Source organism: Plecotus auritus, assembly GCF_963455305.1.
Source record: "Plecotus auritus genome assembly, chromosome: 5".
In the NCBI taxonomy this organism is placed as follows: Eukaryota; Metazoa; Chordata; class Mammalia; order Chiroptera; family Vespertilionidae; genus Plecotus; species Plecotus auritus.
In genome coordinates, this window is record NC_137776.1 from 121,466,794 (window position 1) to 121,487,826 (window position 21,033).

Below are 21,033 nucleotides of genomic sequence, written 5' to 3' on the forward strand. Positions count from 1 at the left end.
GCCTGTTAGGCTCAGTGTTTGGAGTGTCAGCCCTTGGACCAAAGGGTCAGGGGTTTGATTCTCAGTCAAGGGCACGTACCTCAGTTGCAGGCTCCGTCCTCCACCTGGATCAGGGCTCCTGTGGGAGGCAACTAATGGATATGTCTCTCTCTCTCCCCTTCCTCCCTCCCTTCCATTCTCTAAAACAAAACAAAACAAAACAAAACAAAACAAAACAAAACAAAACAAAAACACAATGGAAAAATATCCTCAGGTGAGGATTAAAAAAAAAAAAATGAAAGAAGCATCTGATCATGAGAGAGAGCAGTCAGGGAGTTATGAGAAAAAGGAGAGAGAAAATTATACCAAGAGAGAAGCAGAAAGAATAATAAAATGTTTAATTCTTGCGCAGGGGAGATTTGAGTATGTTGCTAAACTGTGGTGAAAGCCAGTGAAAAGGGAGGATGAAGATGAAGGAAGAGGCAGTGACAGGGGGATAACTGATGCAGTGACTTTGAGAAGGAACTGGTAAATGCAGGGGCGGGGGAACCCCTGACAGAGGGCAGTGGTGGGTGATGGTGCAGACAAATGTACAGGTGAGAGGTCAGAGTGGACTATGAGGAAGGGGCCTATGGCCTAATGGGGAGAACAACAACCAAACTCGACCTTGACATTCTAATACTGCTACTTATCAGTCATGTGACTTGTGGCAAGTGACTTAATTGTCAAAGCCTCAACTTCCCTTTAGGTAAAATAGGGGTATTACCTTCCAGCTCCCCAAACTGGGTGATATTGTCTCACTTTCTTGCAAGTGCCTTCTTAGCTATTTTCTTATCTATCTATCTATCTATTTGGGGATGTTTCCCTTTGAGGGCATAGAACCTGGCAGATGGTCTGGATCTTAGCAAAGGATAAGGCGAACACACATGGATATGAATATGTAAAAGGATTTGCAAGCATCAGTGAGGACCCAGGGGAAATTAGAGGCCAGGATGCCTAATCGGAGGTGAAAAGAAGGTGTTGGGATAGATGTGGCCACAATCTTCCTGCCAAACCGCCTCACAGGTGAGGGCAATGAGAGGCGCTCACCTGAGGCCCACGCATCCCGGGAGGCTTTGGGATGGCGTGATTGCGTGCTTTTAAAGGCCAAGTGGGAGGGCTCACTCATTTCCACGAGGCTGCAACGGATCCTCATCCTTGAGATGAGGCCCTGAAAGGGGCTGCGTGAACCTGCGGGAGCGGGGCGCACGCGGGTGTGTTGGGCCGCGGCCAGGCAGTTCCCTGGCTCAGCAGGAGGTGGGTCATCTGTGGTGCAGCGCTTGTCGCCACCGCAACTTGAGGAACTTGGTTTGAGCTCGAGCTCATTGCACAACCTCGGGCTTTTTTTTTTTTTTTAAATTGCTGATTGTGGAGAGGCCCCGCCCTTCCGCACGCGGCCCACGGCCGCCCCTCGCGAGTTCCCGCCCCGTGCTCCTTCCCGGACGGCGCTGGAGGGCTGCTGGTGGCGGTCCCTCGGGGCCCATGGCGCTGCCCGCCTGGCTGCAGCCCAGGTAGGGCGCTCGGCGAGGCGGGAGGGGAGGGGGTGTGGGAGCGGAGGGGGTGCGGGAGGCGGGGCCTCCGGGGCGGGTCTCCCCCACCTCTTCAAGGGCTGGGCAGGCACCGCCTGAGCAACGCAGCCCTGCGCCGCACATCCTTGAGCTCTTGACGGGTATTAGCTCAGTTCTCGGACAACCCTGGAAAGAGGGCTCTGTTATCCCCCTCCCCGCCCCCCATCTTACAGATGAGGAAATGGGAAGGACAGGCGGCCACCTCCACATTTTAACTCTTTGCCAGTCCTCCTTTCCTCTCCCCACCCTCCCACCCGGGGCCCTTCCCTTGACTTGCGCAGACGTAGTGTTGTAGGTGCATTTTAGACCCACCTGCTGCCGAAACCTACTGCACGTGCATCTCCCAGAGCCAGTCCCAGAGGAAAGGACTCGGCGGGGGGGCCCGCGAACGAGACTCCGAGGGATTCCGTGCGGGTTTAAGGAGGCGTTCCCCTCCTCCCCCTTCAGCAGCGGCGGCAGCTGCAGGGCGCCCCAGGAAAACATAAAGCTACTCTGTATCAGCTTTCTAGCCCACTTGCCTTACTTTTCAGGTTTCACATCCCCAACGAGGAGAAAACCTTGTCTACGCGGACAGGGCCACTCCCACTACCCTTCTGAACCCTCGGGGAACACTTCAAACAGTGCTTGTCTGGACTCCCTCAGGGGCTAATCTGTCAATCATCGCTGGGTCGTCTCTCCAGCAACGCAGCTTGACTTCCCTTTTCTGACCGAGCCACCAAACTGCCTTCTATGTGTGTCTGAAGGAAACATCTGCTCTTGCAACATAGGAGGCAGCGGAGAGATACTGACCCTAATCACATAATGCATCCAAGTCAGGCGTGTCCAGTTACCGAATTATTCACCTTTTGGGAATGCCGCCGTCACTACTCCCCTCTTGTAACTGTAAACCAGTTATCTCTGCACTTACAACTCATATTGACCAACCACATCAGCCCCTTCTCCATATTCCCCCACCTCCCAAACATTCAAGACAGCCTTTGCCATGCTTGCTTTTATCCCTTGGTGAGCAACAAGGTTAGAACTTTATCAAAGATGAGATGGATTTTGAAATAGAACCGTATTTTGCTTTAAGCAACTCCGCTTACTCATTAGTGGTCCTTTCGAAATCTGGTGTGCATTAGAGGGGTAACCAAATAAAAGACTGATAGGGAGTAATTTTCTCTTGTTTGCTCAGGTTGGCCAGTAGGTTAGTTCAGTGTCATGTGTATTATGCGGAAAGGATGATTATAAAGAAAGTGTTTAATGGTATTTTTCTGTATTTATAGGTACAGGAAGAATGTCTATCTTTTCATCTACTACTTAATCCAGTTCTGTGGCCACTCATGGATATTTACAAATATGACAGTCCGATTCTTTTCATTTGGAAAGGGTAAAACTCTAAGACACTTTTTGATTTTTACCTTTTAATCCTTGTTTTTGCCTAGACTTACTTACATTTATTTTTTGGTCTATGGATTTACCTAAAATCCTTTACTCCTCTAAATTTAGTGACCACAGTTTTCAGAAAACATACTTCTTGCTTAGTGCAAAAAGCAAAACCGTTTTGGAGAAGAGGGTAAGACGAGGAAAAGGGGTTTGGCTTCCCCCTGAGTGGGCAGTTTGCCCTGAAAATCTAGACCTGGCATTGGGATGGTGCCCCCTCTCTCTTCCTTTTTGGTTCTGCACCAACCTTAGCATATTTGGTGGGTTTTGAGAAAATATGTAAAGTCCAGTGCGAATAACATTTTGTATAGAGAAATCAGGAATTAACCAAATTCTTCCCTTAGTCTTTATTCCCCAGGTTTAAGGTAACTCTACTAATAAATGAAAGAGAAGCTTTATATTCCTCAGGTCTTTATTTGGTCCCCTTAAGGATTAGTGTGTCCCTAAGAAAATGACACACTTGTAGGTGACTCATCACTTATATGGGAGTTGGCATTAATGGCTTAAATCGTAAGCTTCTTCCAGTTTCCTAAAAAGTAAAGATTTTAAAATAGCATTTCAATTTTCAAAAAAAATAAAAAAGACTATGAAAATAACATTCACGTTCCTCCCCACATGGGTAAGTGTCATCACAGTTTACAACTGTGGGTGACTTGACAATTTGAGTAACTGCTCATTTCAGCTAAAAAAACAAATGTGTAGACTATATCTGGGAAAAGTCATGGTGTGCTAATCACTTCCAACTGCTGTATCATCAGGAACTTAATTAACTTTTGAGGTACCATAAACTATTTTATGTTGATATTTTTTTGTTATTGCAAATCTGCAGAAAAATTCTTGTCTTTTTAAAGAACTTCCAAAGGCTGGAATTTCAACTGAGTGTTGGGGGTCTTCAAGCAGAGGAAATGGGAAAACTCCCTTTTATTTTTAGAAACACACACACACACACACACACACACACACACACACCCACCCACCCACCCACCCACCCACCCCCCCCCACACCCATCACTTCTAGGCTTTAGAAGTTGGCTGTGGCTTGTGGCTTTGTGGGCATCTCACAGGCCATTCACAGCACAAGTCACAAGCAATGAACTTTTCCTTATGCTGCCTATTTATTATCAGCAGTCTATTTCTTAATTTTTATCCTACCGTTATAATTATAAAAGCTACTTATTAAAGAAACATAACTTGATCATATGCAAGGCAGACTGAAAACGGCTAAGTGGGGGTTCAGTATAATTCTTGAATCAGTGTATAAATCAAGTAAGCAGCTTAGAGTAATCTAATCACCCGACCAAGCACCACCTGCTTCCTTCCTCCTCCGTGGAACTGTGTAATTGATGAGGCCATATCGTGGCAAGTGCAGGCTGGTGGGTATGAGAAGGATTGTCTAGGCCTCAGAACTCGCCTGTGAATGGGGAGGATATGAACCGTGTCCACCTCATCGAGCTGCTGAGATGGGAAACCCTTAGTGCTCGATGATAATTTATGATCGCTAGGCAGTAAAGAGAGCAGCATCTTCCGTAGAAGTTTCTTAATATGGCAGGATTTCATTTTAAAATGTAAACCAATGTATTTGTCCTATTTAGAGGAACAATTTTCCCTCCCATTTCAGCTCTCTCCAAATTCGGTTTTTCATTTGGGCCCTCTGCAATGCAAATTCCAGAGGTCCCCGCCAGAGGTTCAAGTTCTGGTGCTTAAAGCTGACCAAGATTGAAGAGGTTGGGGGAGGATGAAGAGGGTAAAGGGCACCAAATATAGGGTGACGGAAGGAGGTTAGACTTCAGTGGTGGACATGACAGGGTATGCCGGCATCATACTAGAAAGATGTACACCTGAAACTGATGTTCTTAACCAATGTCACCAAAATAAACGTAATAAAAAAACCTAACAAAAATCCAGAGAACATTAAGTATGTATAGGACATACATACTGGATACACATAGATGTTATCTGCTATCATGACATCATTAATGTCATTTCTATAAAGCTCTGAAATCATATTTATCCCATTTCTCATTTTCTTGTCATTGGAAAAGCTGTGAGCACAGCTGCTTCTTTAATAAGCTCACCTCCAACCAGTTTATGTTTGATGTAGTCTACTGTAGCTGGTTACTTTTATATGGGAGTTGCTTTATAATCTCATACGTGGGAAATAAATGCTATAGATTTGGCCATGGAGCCTTCTTTTTCAAATTTTACTTCTTTTTGGAAGAGAAGCCATTAAAATTTAATATGAAGCACTTTCTTCAGTTGCATAGTCTTAATAATGTAATAGTCTATTTGTAAAGAATCTCAATTTTGTTTAAAAGTGCTGTAGAGATGTGTGTTGTGCTCTAATTTTTACCATATCTGTATTTTTAATTCCCCGGACACAGATTCAATGGTTGACACTTTTTATGCTATTGGACTTGTGATGCAACTTTGCCAATCCATCTCCCTCTTGGAGTTGCTGCACATATATGTTGGCATTGAATCAAACCACCTTCTTCCTAGGTTTCTGCAGGTAGGTTTTAATCACATTATTATTATTGAATCTGTTTCATACTTAACTTGTTCTATTTGTGGCCTCTCTTGATGTGATGGCAGTTAAAAAGCAAACCCTTGCAAACTTGAAACCCAAATCACTAATAAGGAGAATTCCATGAAAAAATTACCTCATCCTCAAACACTGCACCTTTAGAAGAACCAGTTGGAAACATCTGGGGCAATGAGGCTGTTGCTCTGTGCAACAGTGCTGTGCTCCTCTGCTGGGGGAGATTTCACTTCACTTCCCGTTCTGACTCTGCCAGGGCCCTGGGCAGGGTGGGGCTGAGGAGAGGCAATGGGTTGGAGAGACATTCAGACTTGGGTTTGATGCCTGGCTCCTCTACCTTCCATTGGGGGATCATATCACCCACAGTCATTGGGCTGTTTTGGGGAAAGGAAACCACTCACAATACCTGGCAAAGAATAGATGATCAAAAAGAAATCTATTCTAAATTTTTTGAGAAACCTCTGTTACTGTTTGCCATAAAGGCTGCACCAATTACATTCCCACCAGCAGTGTCTGAGGGTCCCTCTTTCCACATTCTTGCCGACACTTTTTATTTCTTGTCTTTTTTATAACAGCCATTCTAAAGGGTGTGAGGTGGTATCCCATTGTGGTTTTGATTTGCATTTCCCTTATAACTAGTTTTCACATGTCTGTTGGCCATCTGTATGTATTCCTTGGAAAAGCGTCTATTCAGGCTCTCTTCCTAATTAAAAAAATTTTTTTATCTTTATTGTTAAAAGTATTACAGATGTCCCCCTTTCCCCACCCATTGACTCCCTCCATCCTACTCCCATTCCACAGGCCTTCACTACACTATTGCCTGTGTCCATGGGTTATGCATGTATACATATAAGTTCTTTGGTTAATCTCTTCCTGACCCACCCTCCCCCCTTCCCTCTGAGATTCATCAGTCCATTCCATGCTTCCATGTCTCTGGATCTATTTTATTTGTCAATTTATTTTGTTCATTAGATTCCACATATAAGTGAGATCCTGTGATAATTGTCTTTCTCTGAGTGGCTTATTTTGTTTAGCATAATACTCTCCAGGCCCCTCCATGCTGTCTCAAAGGGTGAGATCCTTCTTTTTTGCAGTTGCATAGTATTCCATTGTGTAAATGTGTCACACATTTTTATCCATTCATTTACTGATGGGCATTTGGGCTGTTTACAGATCTTAGCTATTAGAGAAAAGGGAACCCTAGTGTACTGCTGGTGGGAATGCAGCCTGGTGCAGCCACTATGGAAAACAGTATGGGATTTCCTCAAAACATTAAAGATGGAACTGCCATTTGACCCAGTGATCCCACTTCTAGGAATATATCCTAAGAATCCCAAAACATCAATCAGAAATAATATATTCATCCCTATGTTCTCTTCCCAATTTTTAATCATATTGTTTTGTTGTTGTTGAGTTGTGTGAGCTCTTTATATATTTTGGATATTAGTCTCAGATGTTGAATTATAATCTTATACACCTGAAAATTATTATTAACCAATGTTACCCAATAAGTTTATTTTTTGAAAAAGTTCCTTTCACCCCTGTTCAGAAAATAGAATATGTCCTAGCCATTTCTTGTTTACTCTGCCACTTATCCTGAATATAAATGGAAAGAGAGATTGTTTATGGTTATCTAGCAGTGTCTAATAATAGACTTGGGGATCTATCAGATCTGGATTCTATCAGATCCTAGTTCTACCTCTTAGTAGTTGTATGCATTTAAACAAGTCATATAGTGTTCCAAATCTAATTTTCTCATGTGATGTGAAAATAACATGTATCTCATGAAGTAACTGAGAAAATGGGAAGGGATAAGTTCGAAGTACTTAGTTAAGATTACAATATTGATAGATATTACTGTTATGTTAGCTATTATTTGTTCTCTCTACTATATCTCTAGCCCTAGTTGACCATGTTCGTTTTAAAGGCAGGTTGAAGGAAGATGGGAAATTCAATGGTAGAAATTCAATAGCAGAAATCATTGCTGGATTAAGGCAAAACAAAGAAAAAAAGCGGTATTTTCCATTAAAAAAGGAGGGTTAGGTGACTATATGAATATATTTAGAATCTTCAGGAAAAGGCATTTACATGAGTATAATTTTAACTATGCAAAAATAGAAAAATGGATAAGCAGGTAAATTTGACAAATTGCATTGTAAAAGTAAAATGTCAGAATCTGATTATAGTGCCAGCACCTAGCAAAGTGCTTAGAACATGAACATACACCTTAAATTTTTGATGAATGAAGGAGTGGCATAGATTAAATTTTGCTTGTATTAAAATTTATATTAAAATTTGCTTAAAATACCATGAAAATTGTAAAAGATGGAAATAGTATATAATACTAAGGAGTCTAATAAGAACAATGTCATATAAGTTTATGGGAGGTTTTAAATTTTACTTATTAAATAAAAGTAGAGAAATATTCATTAAGATGAAGACATCATAGGTATTGAAATATCAAATGTAAAATAAAAATCAGGGCACTATGTAGAGTATGAACTACTTATAACAGAGTAGTAGTGAGCTAACAATCAGCTAGCCAAGACCTCGATGGAATTCCCTTAAACATATTTCCTTATAAAAAAAAGGGGGGGGGGGAATACATATCTGTCCCAGAAGAAGCATATTATTTGGGAACAAGATTTATTGATGTTTATTATTTGTTAATGGCCAGAATGCATATAATCCCAGCATCCCGTGATGCTAATTTTAGAGAATTAACCACCTACGCTAAGTGAAAGTTGTGTTCTATCATATGATTTTTTTTTTTTTTTTTTTTTGGAGCATGGTCAAATTCACCTAAAATCTAAGCCATGTTTTCTTTTGGTATACATTATTGGACTTTTTACTTTTGTAAGCTAAAATGGCTAATATTAATTTTAGCATTTTCAAAATTAAGAGTGGTGTTATTTTAGTTATTGCCAATGTAGTGAATACAAGTGAGAAACAGAACAGTTAAAGTTGTAAGAAAGAAAATTGTGTGCTTTGAATATGCCTTGAAAATGGTGCACATTTTCCATGCTTTCCAAAATTATATAGGCTTGCCTAATAATATAAACTATTCTACAAGTTAGAAATCTGATTTCATAGAGTTCCAGAAATTCCAGAATATTAAAGTGTGATTTTAATCACTATTAATTGAAACTGTAATGGCTTGTAGAAATATGATCACTATAATCAAACTATATCCTGGTTTGGTAATTAAAAATAATGGCAAATATACATTGAAACTTTTTATTCAAAGGTGAGGTTGCAGAGTCCACTATTAATGGGGCTCAAATGATTTTTTAAATCTATTTTGTTGGTAGGAATAGTGAGGGGTTACTACATTGAGGAGACAGTTACCAGTCTCAGCCTGGGCTGATTATTATTATTATTTCTTTTTAAAAAAATATATTTCTTTATTGATTTCAGAGAGGAAGGGAGAAGGAGAGAGAGATAGAAACATCAATGATGAGAGAGAATCATTGATCGGTTGCCTCCTGCACACCCCCTACTGGGGATCGAGCCCGTAACCCAGGCATGTGCCCTTGGCCGGAATCGAACCTGGAACCCTTCAGTCCACAGGCTGATGCTCTATCCACTGAGCCAAGCCGGCTAGGGCTGGGCTGATTATTATTAACTAGAGGCCCGATGCATGAAAATTCATGCAAGAGTAGGCCTTCCTTCCCCCAGCTGCCGGCACCGGCTTCCCTCTGGCACCCAGGACCCGGGCTTCCCTCCTGTGGCCATCGACAGGCACCTGGGACCCAAGCTGACTTCTCCCAGGTTGCCCGCAGGCACCCGGGGCCCCTTGTTGGATTCCCCTGGGCCACCCAGGCACCTCGGACCCAGGCTGGCTTCCCCCAGGCCACCTGCAGGCACCCAGGACTTGTCTATCTTCCCTCCTGCTAAGGCTTATTCAGGAAGGATGTCTGGTCTAATTAGCATATTATTCTTTTATTATTATAGATTTTTGTGGTGATTATTTGGTTTCCTGTTTTTATCTTTTTGGGGATTTCATCTGTCCTCTATTTCTTTTATTCATTTGCTGTCTTTTCTATGGTGTTCAGAGTAGACATGGTGTTGGAGTAAGCTTCAAAAACACATATCATCATGTTCAAAGTTTCGTTTTCTTCCCCTTCCTTTATTAGCATTCTGCAGACAATTAAAATTCCTTCATGTGAGTTGCAATGAGATGACTGAGGTCCCTGCTTTAAAATAACCAAACAAAACTCTAAGGTTGTGAAATTTTTCTTTGTTTCCCTGTTTCCCCATTTTTAAGTGAAGAAACTGTAGTTAAGAATGTGGTCAAGCTACTGACACAGTAATCAGAGCTGATTGCATATGGTATCTTGAAAAATGCAAGGTGTCCATAGTTTCAAGTAGGCTGAAAACCATGTCCGCACATTTGTGATGTGATTTTGCCATTACCTTTGTGAGGATGCTAAGTCACAACTGAATTCTCTTTTTGGGAACTGGTCTTCCAAAATAGCAAGGTAAGTCACCCCAGAAAAACAGTAGGCAGACAAGCTAGTCGAGCAGTTAAAATCACTTACATCAAGTGGTGGTGGTGTGCATAGGGGATTGTTTTTTTTGTATTTTGTTCTGTGCATTTTAAAATGTTTTACAGACAATCTTTATTTTGACAGAATATACACAACTGCTAAAGAAAAAAGAAAAACACCCACTTATAATAAGACTATAATAATTTAACACAGATGTATATTTTTATGTATGTATTTATTTTTAAAAATTTTCCAATATTTTAAAATTTATTTTATTGTTGACAGCATTACAGATGTCTCCATTCCCGCCCGCCCCATGCTTTACTCCCCTCTGCCCAGCCCCGACCCACCACCCCAGGTCTTTACCACCCTACTTTTCATGTCCATGAGCCATGCATATAACGTATTTTTATGTATTTAAAACAACACGTTTTAGAGGAAAAGGGCAAAACTATAACATAAATAGTTGTTTATAGACATGTTTTTGGAAATAATTGCATGCCAATTAAAATTATATAAGGAAATATAGTTAAACTTGATATTTTAAATTTATAAAATGGGAAAGTAAAAGGGTCCCCAGAATGCATATCTCTTATAGGAAATGGTAATACAAGTGAAAACTAAGCATCTCACATTTCCAACCCCTTCCTCCCCAATGAGCTTGCATATGTTATTAGTTTGGTAAAAAAAAAAGAGTTGAATTGGTAAGTTAGTTTATTTCAGTAGGTTTAATAAAAACAAGTTGGCTTTCATAGAGCAGAAATACTACCAACCCTGATATATTGATTTTGAATGGCTTTGTTCTGACTTGGCTTGAGTGGAAGCCTGAGAAAGAGGTTTTTATTGCTGGACTTGATGCTTTAACTCAAGGAGGGAAAATATCCACAAAACGAACCTTTGTGTCATTAGATTGGCATGTCTTCAGGAAGCCCTCAGAGTGACCCAGTTTACTCCTTTATCTTTTGAAAAGTTCTTGAAATGCAAGGACTTCAAACATAACTGCATTAAGACGGCCAAATTCTGCATCCTTCCCTTTGCATCACAACAACACTGCTGCGCATGTATTAATTTTACACAATTTTAAAAAATCTATAAATAAAACAATAGAAATTATTACCCCAATATTATTGTGCCTACAGAAATTCCATTTGGGAGCCCAAATTGCAAGAATCATCTTTAAATTTACCAACCAAATCAGTCTCGATTTCTGAAAGGCAAGCAAAACCACTCCAAAGATTTCACAGTCACAGAGAACAAATATAAGGGAAATCCCCAAAGAGAGTGTTTTAAAATAAACCCTTTTAGGAAAACAGCCAAGTTGTACCCTAATTTCTTTTTAGCTATGAAGCAGGTACTTCGTTACAGTGCCAGATTAAATACTCTTATTTTCCATAAAATCATATAGATTTTCTCTCTAGTTTTGAGTTGGAAATAGGTTTGTATTGTTAGAGATAAAACTAAAGATAGTGTCGAGCTATGAGATTCTCCTGGGAATGAATTACACATGCGAGGCACCTGGTAGGCAAGATTTTAGATTTCGCCTCTATATTTTGCATTTGATTCATGGAGTTCTTCAGTGTGTTAATTATAAAGTTATATTCACAGTATAATGTTAAAGATACTGAGATTAACTTTTTATTCACTGATTGTCTTGATTATCTGTATAGAAAAAGTATTTTTCTATAAAATACTAATCATTGCATTAAGTTATGTTTTCTTAATAATAGCTTACATGTATAGGGCTTTCTATGTGCCACCAAATACTTTTCTAAGTTCTTCATATGTATTAACTCATTCAGTATTCACAACTTTATCCTACATATTTGCTATATAAAACTGATTATTATCTCCAGTATAACCACTGAACAAAAGTTAAATAAAGTACCCAAGATGACATAAATTTTAATTGGTGCAGGAAAAATCTGGATTTAGGCTATTTGTTCTGAACTCCTAACTATTATGCTACCTTTGTTTACTATCTCTCTCACTAAGTGGGATGTAAATACCATGAGGGTTGGGTCTTGGTCTTGTTCATAGCTACCCTCCCCCAGGACCCAGACAATACACTTAATAAATATCTATTGAATGATGAGTGAGTAAACAAAATATTAAAACTAGAATTACTTAAATGCTTTTTTCTTGTAGAAGAAAGTAATTGGTGATTTTTAAACAGATAAGGGTGTATATATGACGTTCTCAACAAAAGTTCATAGTATTGAAAAAGTAAAATAGTCCTTGAGGCTAAAGCCAACTTATTTTTTAAGATTCTAGAAATTCTCCCTATAGTTGAAGTATCATTTTACCGCCTTCCATAGTTTATAGCTAAAGTGCTAGCTGCCATGTATAAAGTAATAGCTTAGGTTTAGTCATTGCTTAACCTGGAGTTTAAGATTCCCAAATAGAATATAAAAATGCAAAATATTTTTTTTAGAGTTACCATACTTTTGAGCAGACTACGTTACCACCATGCTTAATTGGGGCTAAGTTATAGAATTTTTTATTATACCTGTTTGAGTTGCTCTAAACATTACGAGAACATTCATTAGTAATCAGTCATGTTCTCACAGGATTTGTTTTAAAATGACAAAGTGCTAAGTTCTCCCAAATGTAAAGCTCCAAATAACTGGTGAAATGATTGTATGTAAAGGAAAGCAAAACATTTAAAGTCTATTCCTCAAAACTGTTTTGGTGTTGATTTAGAAAATCAAAGTTCTTGCTTTAAGGTTTAACTTTTGAGGAGAGGCTTTTAAAAAGAATAGCCTATAACCTGGAGAATAGGCACAGGGGTAGCCCATAAAGTAACAAAGATGACATGTCATAGTGTTTCAGAATGAGGGATTTGGAATCACATTGTTTAGATTTTGATTCCAGATCTTTAGGTAGGTACCTTCACTTTATAAGATACAGAGGCAGATAATAATAATAGCACTTACTTCTTAGGGTTGTTAGGGAGATTAAATGAGGTGATGTATAATTGGAACCTGGCATAAAGTAACCAATAAATGCTGACATCAACGTAAGACTATCTCCACCTAAATTCTTCCATTGTATTGCCATTGAATGGTCAAGTTAGAATAATCATCAGATACTTTAATTAGACTGACATTGTAGGGGGGATCCTCACATATCCACATGTATGCACGTGGTTTGTGTGCTTTTGGAGGCATGTAGATTGCTAATTTCTATGCAGTTGGGATTCTCTCACTTAACATGTCACAAAAACCTCAAGTGATGATTTTGAACAGGGTGAACATCATTGTGCAGCTCCAGTCTCTCTTTTTGAAGATATTTTCTTCAGTAGTCAACCATGTAATTAGAAATATGTGTTTTTTGCCCTGGCCAGTGTTGCTAAGTGGTTAGAGCACTGGTCCCTGAACCAAAGAGTTGGGGATTAGATTCCAGGTCAAGGATAGGTACCTCGGTTGTGGGTTCACTCCCCACCCCTGGCGGGGTGTGTGCGGGAGACAACCAGTGGATGTATCTCTCTCATATCAATGTTTCTCTTTCTCCTCTTCTCTTCTTCTCTCCTCCTTCACCCTCCCTCCCTCCCTCTCAGTCTCTCTGAAAATCAATGGAAAAAATATCCTCAGGTGAGGATTAATAACAACAACAAAAAGAAATATGTGTTTTGTGTATGCATTCATGTGTGTGCATCTCAAGATTTTATCAAAAAACTGGATGATTTTCGCCGAAACCGGTTTGGCTCAGTGGATAGAGCGCCGGCCTGCGGACTGAAAGGTCCTGGGTTCGATTCCGGTCAAGGGCATGTACCTTGGTTGCAGGCACATCCCCAGTGGGAGGTGTGCAGGAGGCAGCTGATCGATGTTTCTCTCTCATCGATGTTTCTAGCTCTCTATCCCTCTCCCTTCCTCTCTGTGAAATATCAATAAAATATATTAAAAAAAAAAAAAAACTGGATGATTTTCCTAATTAGCAGGCACCAATTGAATGTAAGCTTAGGTAGTTCCTAAATTGTTTGCTGCTAAAGATCTTGTATCTGAAGGTTGCCAAGCTTGGGTCATTCAGTAATTATCATTGCAGTTAAATATAATTCATAGAACTAGAATTAAATTAAATCAAGAAACAAAAGGCTGACAAATGAAAAACAGATGTGTAGATAGCGCCAGTTGTTTGACTAAGGTTTGAATCATATCTAAATCCCATAGCTCAGCAGGGACCATCTTGACTCACTGCTATAGTCATAAACATTCTGATAGAGGTTATACAAGTGGACTTCTGATCATGTGACCACTGTTGACAAATCTTGGATTTCTCTGCACTAAGTGACTTTCTAGGACTAACAGCCGATGATTCTAAGTCATAGATTATCCCAGTCTTTTCTCCCTGAGTTGCTTTAAAAATAAAGACAGCTATTGAAAAATATAAAGCAACCCTACCCTTTCTTTTATCACTAATATGCTCCCTCAATTTCCAGTATATTTTCTTTTGACCATTGAAAGAAAAGTAAAATGTCCTATTAAAAACATAAAAATGCAGACTGTATAGGGGATATTACCACAACATAAAAAAGCACATTATACTTAGATTGGGAAAGAGGCATGCATTTTTTGAGGCCAGTAATTACAGCTAAGCCATAAGTATGTGAATTCTCAATAATTTGTAAATGCTTACTGTCTTGAAGTAAATGAATATGTTGAATTCTTTTAATTTTCCACTAGCTTATGAGAGTTAGGACTGTACTACTTCCCCTTCTCCTCCTGCCCTCGTCCCTGCCCCCCTCCCCCCAAAAAATAAAGTTACGATGGCTCCCTTGTTGGATGAAATTGAAATTTCTCAGTCTGTCATTCAAAACCCTTGACAACCCAACCCCCAACACAATTCAGTTTTCTCTCCTGTTATTCCCTTCTGTGCACCCACTCCAGCCCCCAGGGGTCTCATTCCTCCCCAGTGCACCCTGTGTTGTCACATCTCTGCCTCTTTGCTGAGGCCGCTCCCTTGGCCTGGGATGGCCCTTTTCCTAGCTGGTCTACCTCAAAACTCCCATCTCTTCTTCAAGATCCAACTGCAATGTTGCCTTTCTTTATAAATCTGCTTCCTTTCCCCAGATGGGCATCTCTCTCACCTGTGCACCTGGACATTGCACTTTGAGTGACAGCATTGCTCATGCTGTGTTATAGTTACTACCTCACACTCTCTTGCTGCTGCTACCTTCTGGAGTGAGGGCCATGCTTTCATAATCTTAGCATCTAATACATAGCAGACATGTAATACAAGCTTGTCAAAGTGAATAAAAACATGTGTGCATGTATTACAGGAAGGGAAATATCCTGGTTCAGATAAAATATGTTATCTTTTTATTTATTATATATGATTTGGAGAATACAGGACAAAAAAAAAAAAAAGGAAATGAAACTCATCCGTAACCCTACTGCTTCAGAGGTCATGTTAACAGTTTAGGATACATATTTCTAGTTAAAGCATGCTTTTAAGAGGAACTCTGGTTTTTTTAATTAGAAAATTACATGCTTAATAGATGATCCTAATTCTTGACTCTGATGGTTTGTTGTTGTTGTTAGCTCACAGAGAGAATCATCATCCTGTTTGTGGTGATCACCAGTCAAGAGGAAGTCCAAGGGAAATATGTGGTGTGTGTTTTATTCATCTTCTGGAATCTATTGGACATGGTTAGGTAAGGAGGCAAAATAATCTCTTAAAGAGAGCCAGATTGCTTTCTTCAGGGAAACTATTAATAGCTGCTTAGGTTTGATTACTTGGAGTGAGAGAGAAAACAATTATTTTATCTTGATATTGAAATGTATTTTTATTACCGTCCATAATGGGCATACCAAAGACATGAAAACCCACCGTGGTATTACAAGAGCACAGCAGTGCAGGTATCTAGCAGGAGTCGTGGCATAACACCAATTTGGAATAAACCTCACAGCTGTTTGCGAATGAAAGGCATTCCTTGCAGTTGCTCTGGTCCATGTTATTCTAATAAGGAAAGCAAGACTTATAGAACTTACAGAGTTGATTTCTGCGAATTCAAGAATTTTTTCAATATAGGCCCTCTTCTCCCTGAGAAAAAATGTACCTCCACATACATTTTCATATGCAATTCCAGGGGGTTCACATGACTGAAGTTCTTTCATGGACTCCTTGCGAATTCTTAGGCTTCAGGGTAAGAACCCTTGCTTGCACTAGCTCATCTTGTTTCCTTCTAATTCTAAAACTTTGCAAGGAGATGAGCCTCATCTCTCTCTAGCAGCAGTGGGGTAAACAGTCTGCTCACTGTTTGTCCTAACTGCTACCTCAGCTTTCACAAATGAGAACTGCCCCTCCCGCTTGAAAGATTTGGGTGTGGGCAGGTAACAAATTAGCTGAGATTATGTAAATTCTGTATTACATGGTCAGTTACTTAGCTGAGTTAAAATACTGTTAAATAATGGGTTGAGCTCTAGAGCGAATTAGAATATTTTGTTGAATTAAAATGACTAATTTTTGGTCTATAGAACTTAGCAAATCATTTCTCATTTTTAACTGATAAAGTTTTTTAGACTTGGGACAAAATTCATGGACTTTCGTAGCCCATGACTTCCTGTTTGTGAGACACAGAGCCTCATCTGGGCTTTCCAATGTATCATTCCCTGGTGTGCCTGACTCTTCCTGAGCTGATTCAGGCTCAGATAAGCTCAGGAGACCCATCACAGAAAGTGGTGACTTGTGCATTGGGAGTGGCCTCATGCTGTCATGGAAAGACTTTGGACATAAAAGGAGAAGATCTCAGGATGACCCCACTTCCACTGTGACTTGCTTTATGACTTTAGGCAAGTCACTTTACCTTTCCTTTTTTTAAAATAACAGCATTGAGATAATTTATAGACCTTAAAATTCACCCTTTTAAAGTATAAAATTTGTTTTTTAATGTATTCAGAAACATATGCAACCATTGCCACTATCTAATTTGAGAACATTTTCATCACCCCCAAAAGAAACCCCAAACTCATCAGCAGTCACTCCCCATAATCCCAGCTCCTAGGGTACTGTCTCTACAGATTTGCCTATTCTTGGACATTTCAGATAAATTGTCATACAATCTGTGGTCTTTTGTGAATGGCTCCTTTTTACTTAGCATAATGTTTTCAAGGTTCAACCATGTTGTAACATCTATCCGTTCTTCATTCATTTTTATGGCTGAATAATATTCCCTCATAGTGATATACCACACTTTATCCATTTGGATTGTTACTGCATGAATATTCATGTGCAGGATTTGTATGCACATATTTTCATTTCTCTTAATGTAGGAGTAAGATTCCAGAGTATCTAACCTTTTTGAAACTAAATTTTTTCTTCTATAAAATGAGGGTACAGTTATCTTCCGAACTTGATCCTAGAATGAGTTTTTAAAAAGCAAGACTAGGAAAATTTCTCAGCCTCACAGCTAACATGATGAAAGACCGATGCTTTCATGCCAAGATCAGGAACAAACAAGCATGTCTACTCTAGCCACTTCTATTCACCATTGTTCTAACTATGGCGATTAGGCAAGTAAATGATGTAAAGGGCATCCATATTGGAAAGGAAGGAGGAAAATTGTTTTTATTAGCAGATGACATCTTTCTTACATATATATGTATATGTAAATATATATATAAAATTTATAAATTTATGTGTATATATAAATTACAAGGAATCCACCAAAAATATTTAAATTAATAAACTAGTTCAGCAAGTTTGTAGAATACAAAATCAATATACAAAAAACAATTATATTCTATACACTTGCAATGACCTAGAGTAACATTAAGAAAATAATTTTATTTACAGTAAAATAAAAAAATAAAGTAGGAGTAAATTTAACAAAAGATGTACAGAATCTTTACACCAAAAACTATAAAATGGTGTTGAGAGAAATTAAGATAAAAATAAATGGAAAGATATCCCATGTTTGTGGATTGAAGAGTTAATATTGTTAGACAGCAACACTCTCTCAGTAGATCTACAGATTTCGTGCAATCTCCATCAGAATCCTAGTTGGCTTCTTTTCAGAAATTGAGAAGCTGATCCTAAAGATCATATAGAAACTCAAAATCCAGCAGTCAAAACAATCTTGAAAAAGAAAAACATAGTTGGAGGACTCACACTTCCCAATTTTAAAACTTACTACAAAGCAACAATAATCTAGAGTGTGATACTGGCATAAGGATATATCATGAAATGGAATGGATAGTCCAGAGATAGCTGTCATATACTATATGTGGTCAGTTGATTTTTGACAAGGGTGTCAAGACCATTCAATAGTCTTTTCAACAAGATCTTGGGACAACTGGATATCCACATGCAAAAGAATGAAGTCGGACCCTTACCTCAAACCATATATAAAAATTAACTCAAAATATATAAAAAACTAAATGTGTGAGTTAAAACTATAAAACCCTTAGAAAACATAGGGGTAAATCTTTGTGATCTTGGATTTGGTAATGGATTCTTAGATATGACACCAAAAACACAAGCAACAAAAGAAAAAAAGATACACTGGACTTCATCTAAGTGGCTGTTAAACATACCTACTGTTGTAATTTAAAAAAAGATAGATACAATTTTCACTTAGATTGATACAGATAAGAAAGTTTGATAATATGCCATGTTTAGTGAGGACTTGCAGTGTTGGTATATGGTATATATGATACATATACACATAGATAAGCATATGCAAAGAATATTTCTGAAAGACTGTATAAGAAATTGGCATTGGTCATTGCCTTTGAGGAGTGGAATAGGGTCCTGGAGTGAGAGAGAGATTTACTTTTCACCATGCTTTTCGAGGTTTTGGATTTTGTTTGGCCATATGACTTCACTACCTATTCCAGTAGTTCTCAGCCAGTGGCCTCAGCCACTGGAATTTCTTCGTAACACAAATTCTCAGGCTCTACCTTGCACCCTCTGCATCTTACACTTTGGGGACGGGGCCTTAGAAAGCCCTCTGGGTGATTCTGATGTTTGCTTAAACTTGAGCACCACTGGCCTGTTCAGAGAACAGAGAAATACAAAGATCTAGACCACTTCACCTATTACATCATAAAAGCAGGTTTTAAACTACCTACTGTAACCCAAACAAACTCCTCAGGACAGTTCTTTAAGATGGCACAATTACATAAGCACAGGGATGCCAATAGAACTTGGAAGTCATATTTTCATTTTTTATATGTTTTGTTTGTGGAGAAAAGCAAGCAAACAAACAACATAGCTGCCTGTTGCATACAGTGGGCTTGGCTTCTGAGTGAAAGTGAAGTCACTAGTCACGGAGACTTGATGGTTTGCACGATCCACCTCATGACATAAGCCAGACTGACATGGTTCCCCTTCCCCCATTTTTAAAACCTCTTCTGCTTAAGTAACAGGAAATAAAGTATGGACTCTATACTCATCCCAGTTTTATCTGTGTATTTAATGACATACTAAAGTATTTCATTCTTTTATTTCCCAAACATCAGCAAATGATGCTTATAAGTTCCTTGTCTCCTTTCAGGTACACTAATAGCATGTTATCAGTCATAGGAATTTCCTACGCTTTCCTGAAATGGCTCAGTCAGACACTATGGATGCCGATTTATCCTTTGTGTGTTCTTGCTGAAGGTAAGAAAAGAGTGACTTGCTCTATTGCTCACTGACAAAAGCCATCTAGTTATAATGGGTTCACTAAATGTTTTGATGATTAAATTACTATTTTTGGCACTGCTTAGCTGACTCATGTTTCTTTCCTAGCATACTTCCCTTGAAAAGGGAAAGCATGAAGAAGCAAAGTTACAAGGGGAAGCAGCTCTGCACAGTAGACAAAATACCAGATAAAGGATAAAAACATGAGTCTAAGCCCTTAACTTCATTAACTCACTGTATGAGTTTTGGATGAATCACTTAACCTAAGTCTGTTTACTCATCCAAAAGGGGTTTCAAATTTAGTGATCCAGCAATGATTTTTTTCCCCCCAATTAAAAAAATATTTTAAATTATAGTTGACATACAATATTAGTTTCAGGCATACAACGCAGTGGTTCAACATTTATATACCTTACAAAGTGGTCACCACAATACCATTTGTCACCATATATAGTTTTTACAATATTATTGACTCTACTAGAGGCCCGGTGCACGGACTTGTGCATTGGTGGGGGGCGTGGCCTCTGGGAATTGGCCCGCTGTGGGAGCAGCTGCTCATCCCAGTCAGCGAGGCAGCGCTCCAACTATGGGAGTGCACTGACCATCAGGGGGCAGCTCCTGCATTGAGCGCCTGCCCCCTGGTGGTCAGTGCGTGTCATAGCGACCGGTCAACCCGTCCTGGTTGTTCCGCTGTTCGGTTGCTGGGCTTTTATTATATAGGATTCCCTGTGCTGCACATTACATGCTGTGACTTATTTTATTACTGCAGATTTGTATTTCTTAATCCCCTTCTCCTTTTTTACCCAGTCCTGCCCCTCTGGCAATCATCAGCCTGTTCTCTGTATTTATGAGTTTGTTTCTGTTTTGTTTGTTTTGTTTTTTAGATTCCACATATAAATGAAATCATACAGTATTTATCTTGACTTATTTTACTTAACGCAATACCCTCACCTGGGTCCATCCATGCTGTCTCAGATGCCAAGATTTCTTCTCTTTTTTCTTTCTTTTCTTTTTTTTAATGGCTGAATACTGGTACCTGGAAGTCACTGATTGTCTCTTCCTTGCCTCCCTCGTCCTCCCTCCCCATCTCACCTTCACTCCACACAGATGTCTTTGGTCATTTCATGTGTACATTTTGTTCTCAAATAGGTGGTAAACTCTTTGAGAGAGAATTTTGGCATTCCTCATGGCTTCTAATTTAGTACCCCTTCCCTTCCCCCGCCCTATACTAAGGTTTTCCTGAACCATGTCTGTAATTCTCTACATGGGATAGATTTTCTCAAACCATTTTTAACCTTCATCTTGGTTATTACAACTTAGCTTCTGATCCAGTATTGCTATTATAGTTGGATTTTATGCAAATTTTAATTCCACA

The 21,033-nt window shown here is 39.2% G+C and overlaps 1 protein-coding gene across 2 annotated transcripts in view; it reads left to right on the forward strand.

The window, feature by feature from the left end:
- The first annotated feature begins 1,380 nt into the window (after positions 1 to 1,380).
- Positions 1,381 to 21,033, forward strand: part of HACD4 (3-hydroxyacyl-CoA dehydratase 4) — a 37,632-nt gene continuing 17,979 nt past the window's right edge. Inside the window, exons 1-5 of one of the 2 annotated variants that reach the window (XM_080667662.1) lie at positions 1,381 to 1,529; positions 2,852 to 2,955; positions 5,390 to 5,517; positions 15,575 to 15,687; positions 19,531 to 19,637. In XM_080667662.1, coding sequence (XP_080523788.1) covers positions 1,501 to 1,529; positions 2,852 to 2,955; positions 5,390 to 5,517; positions 15,575 to 15,687; positions 19,531 to 19,637 — 481 coding nt within the window. In that variant the 5' untranslated portion in view covers positions 1,381 to 1,500. The remainder of the gene's footprint in view (positions 1,530 to 2,851; positions 2,956 to 5,389; positions 5,518 to 15,574; positions 15,688 to 19,530; positions 19,638 to 21,033) is intronic. The other variant, XM_080667663.1, reaches the window with a different exon arrangement.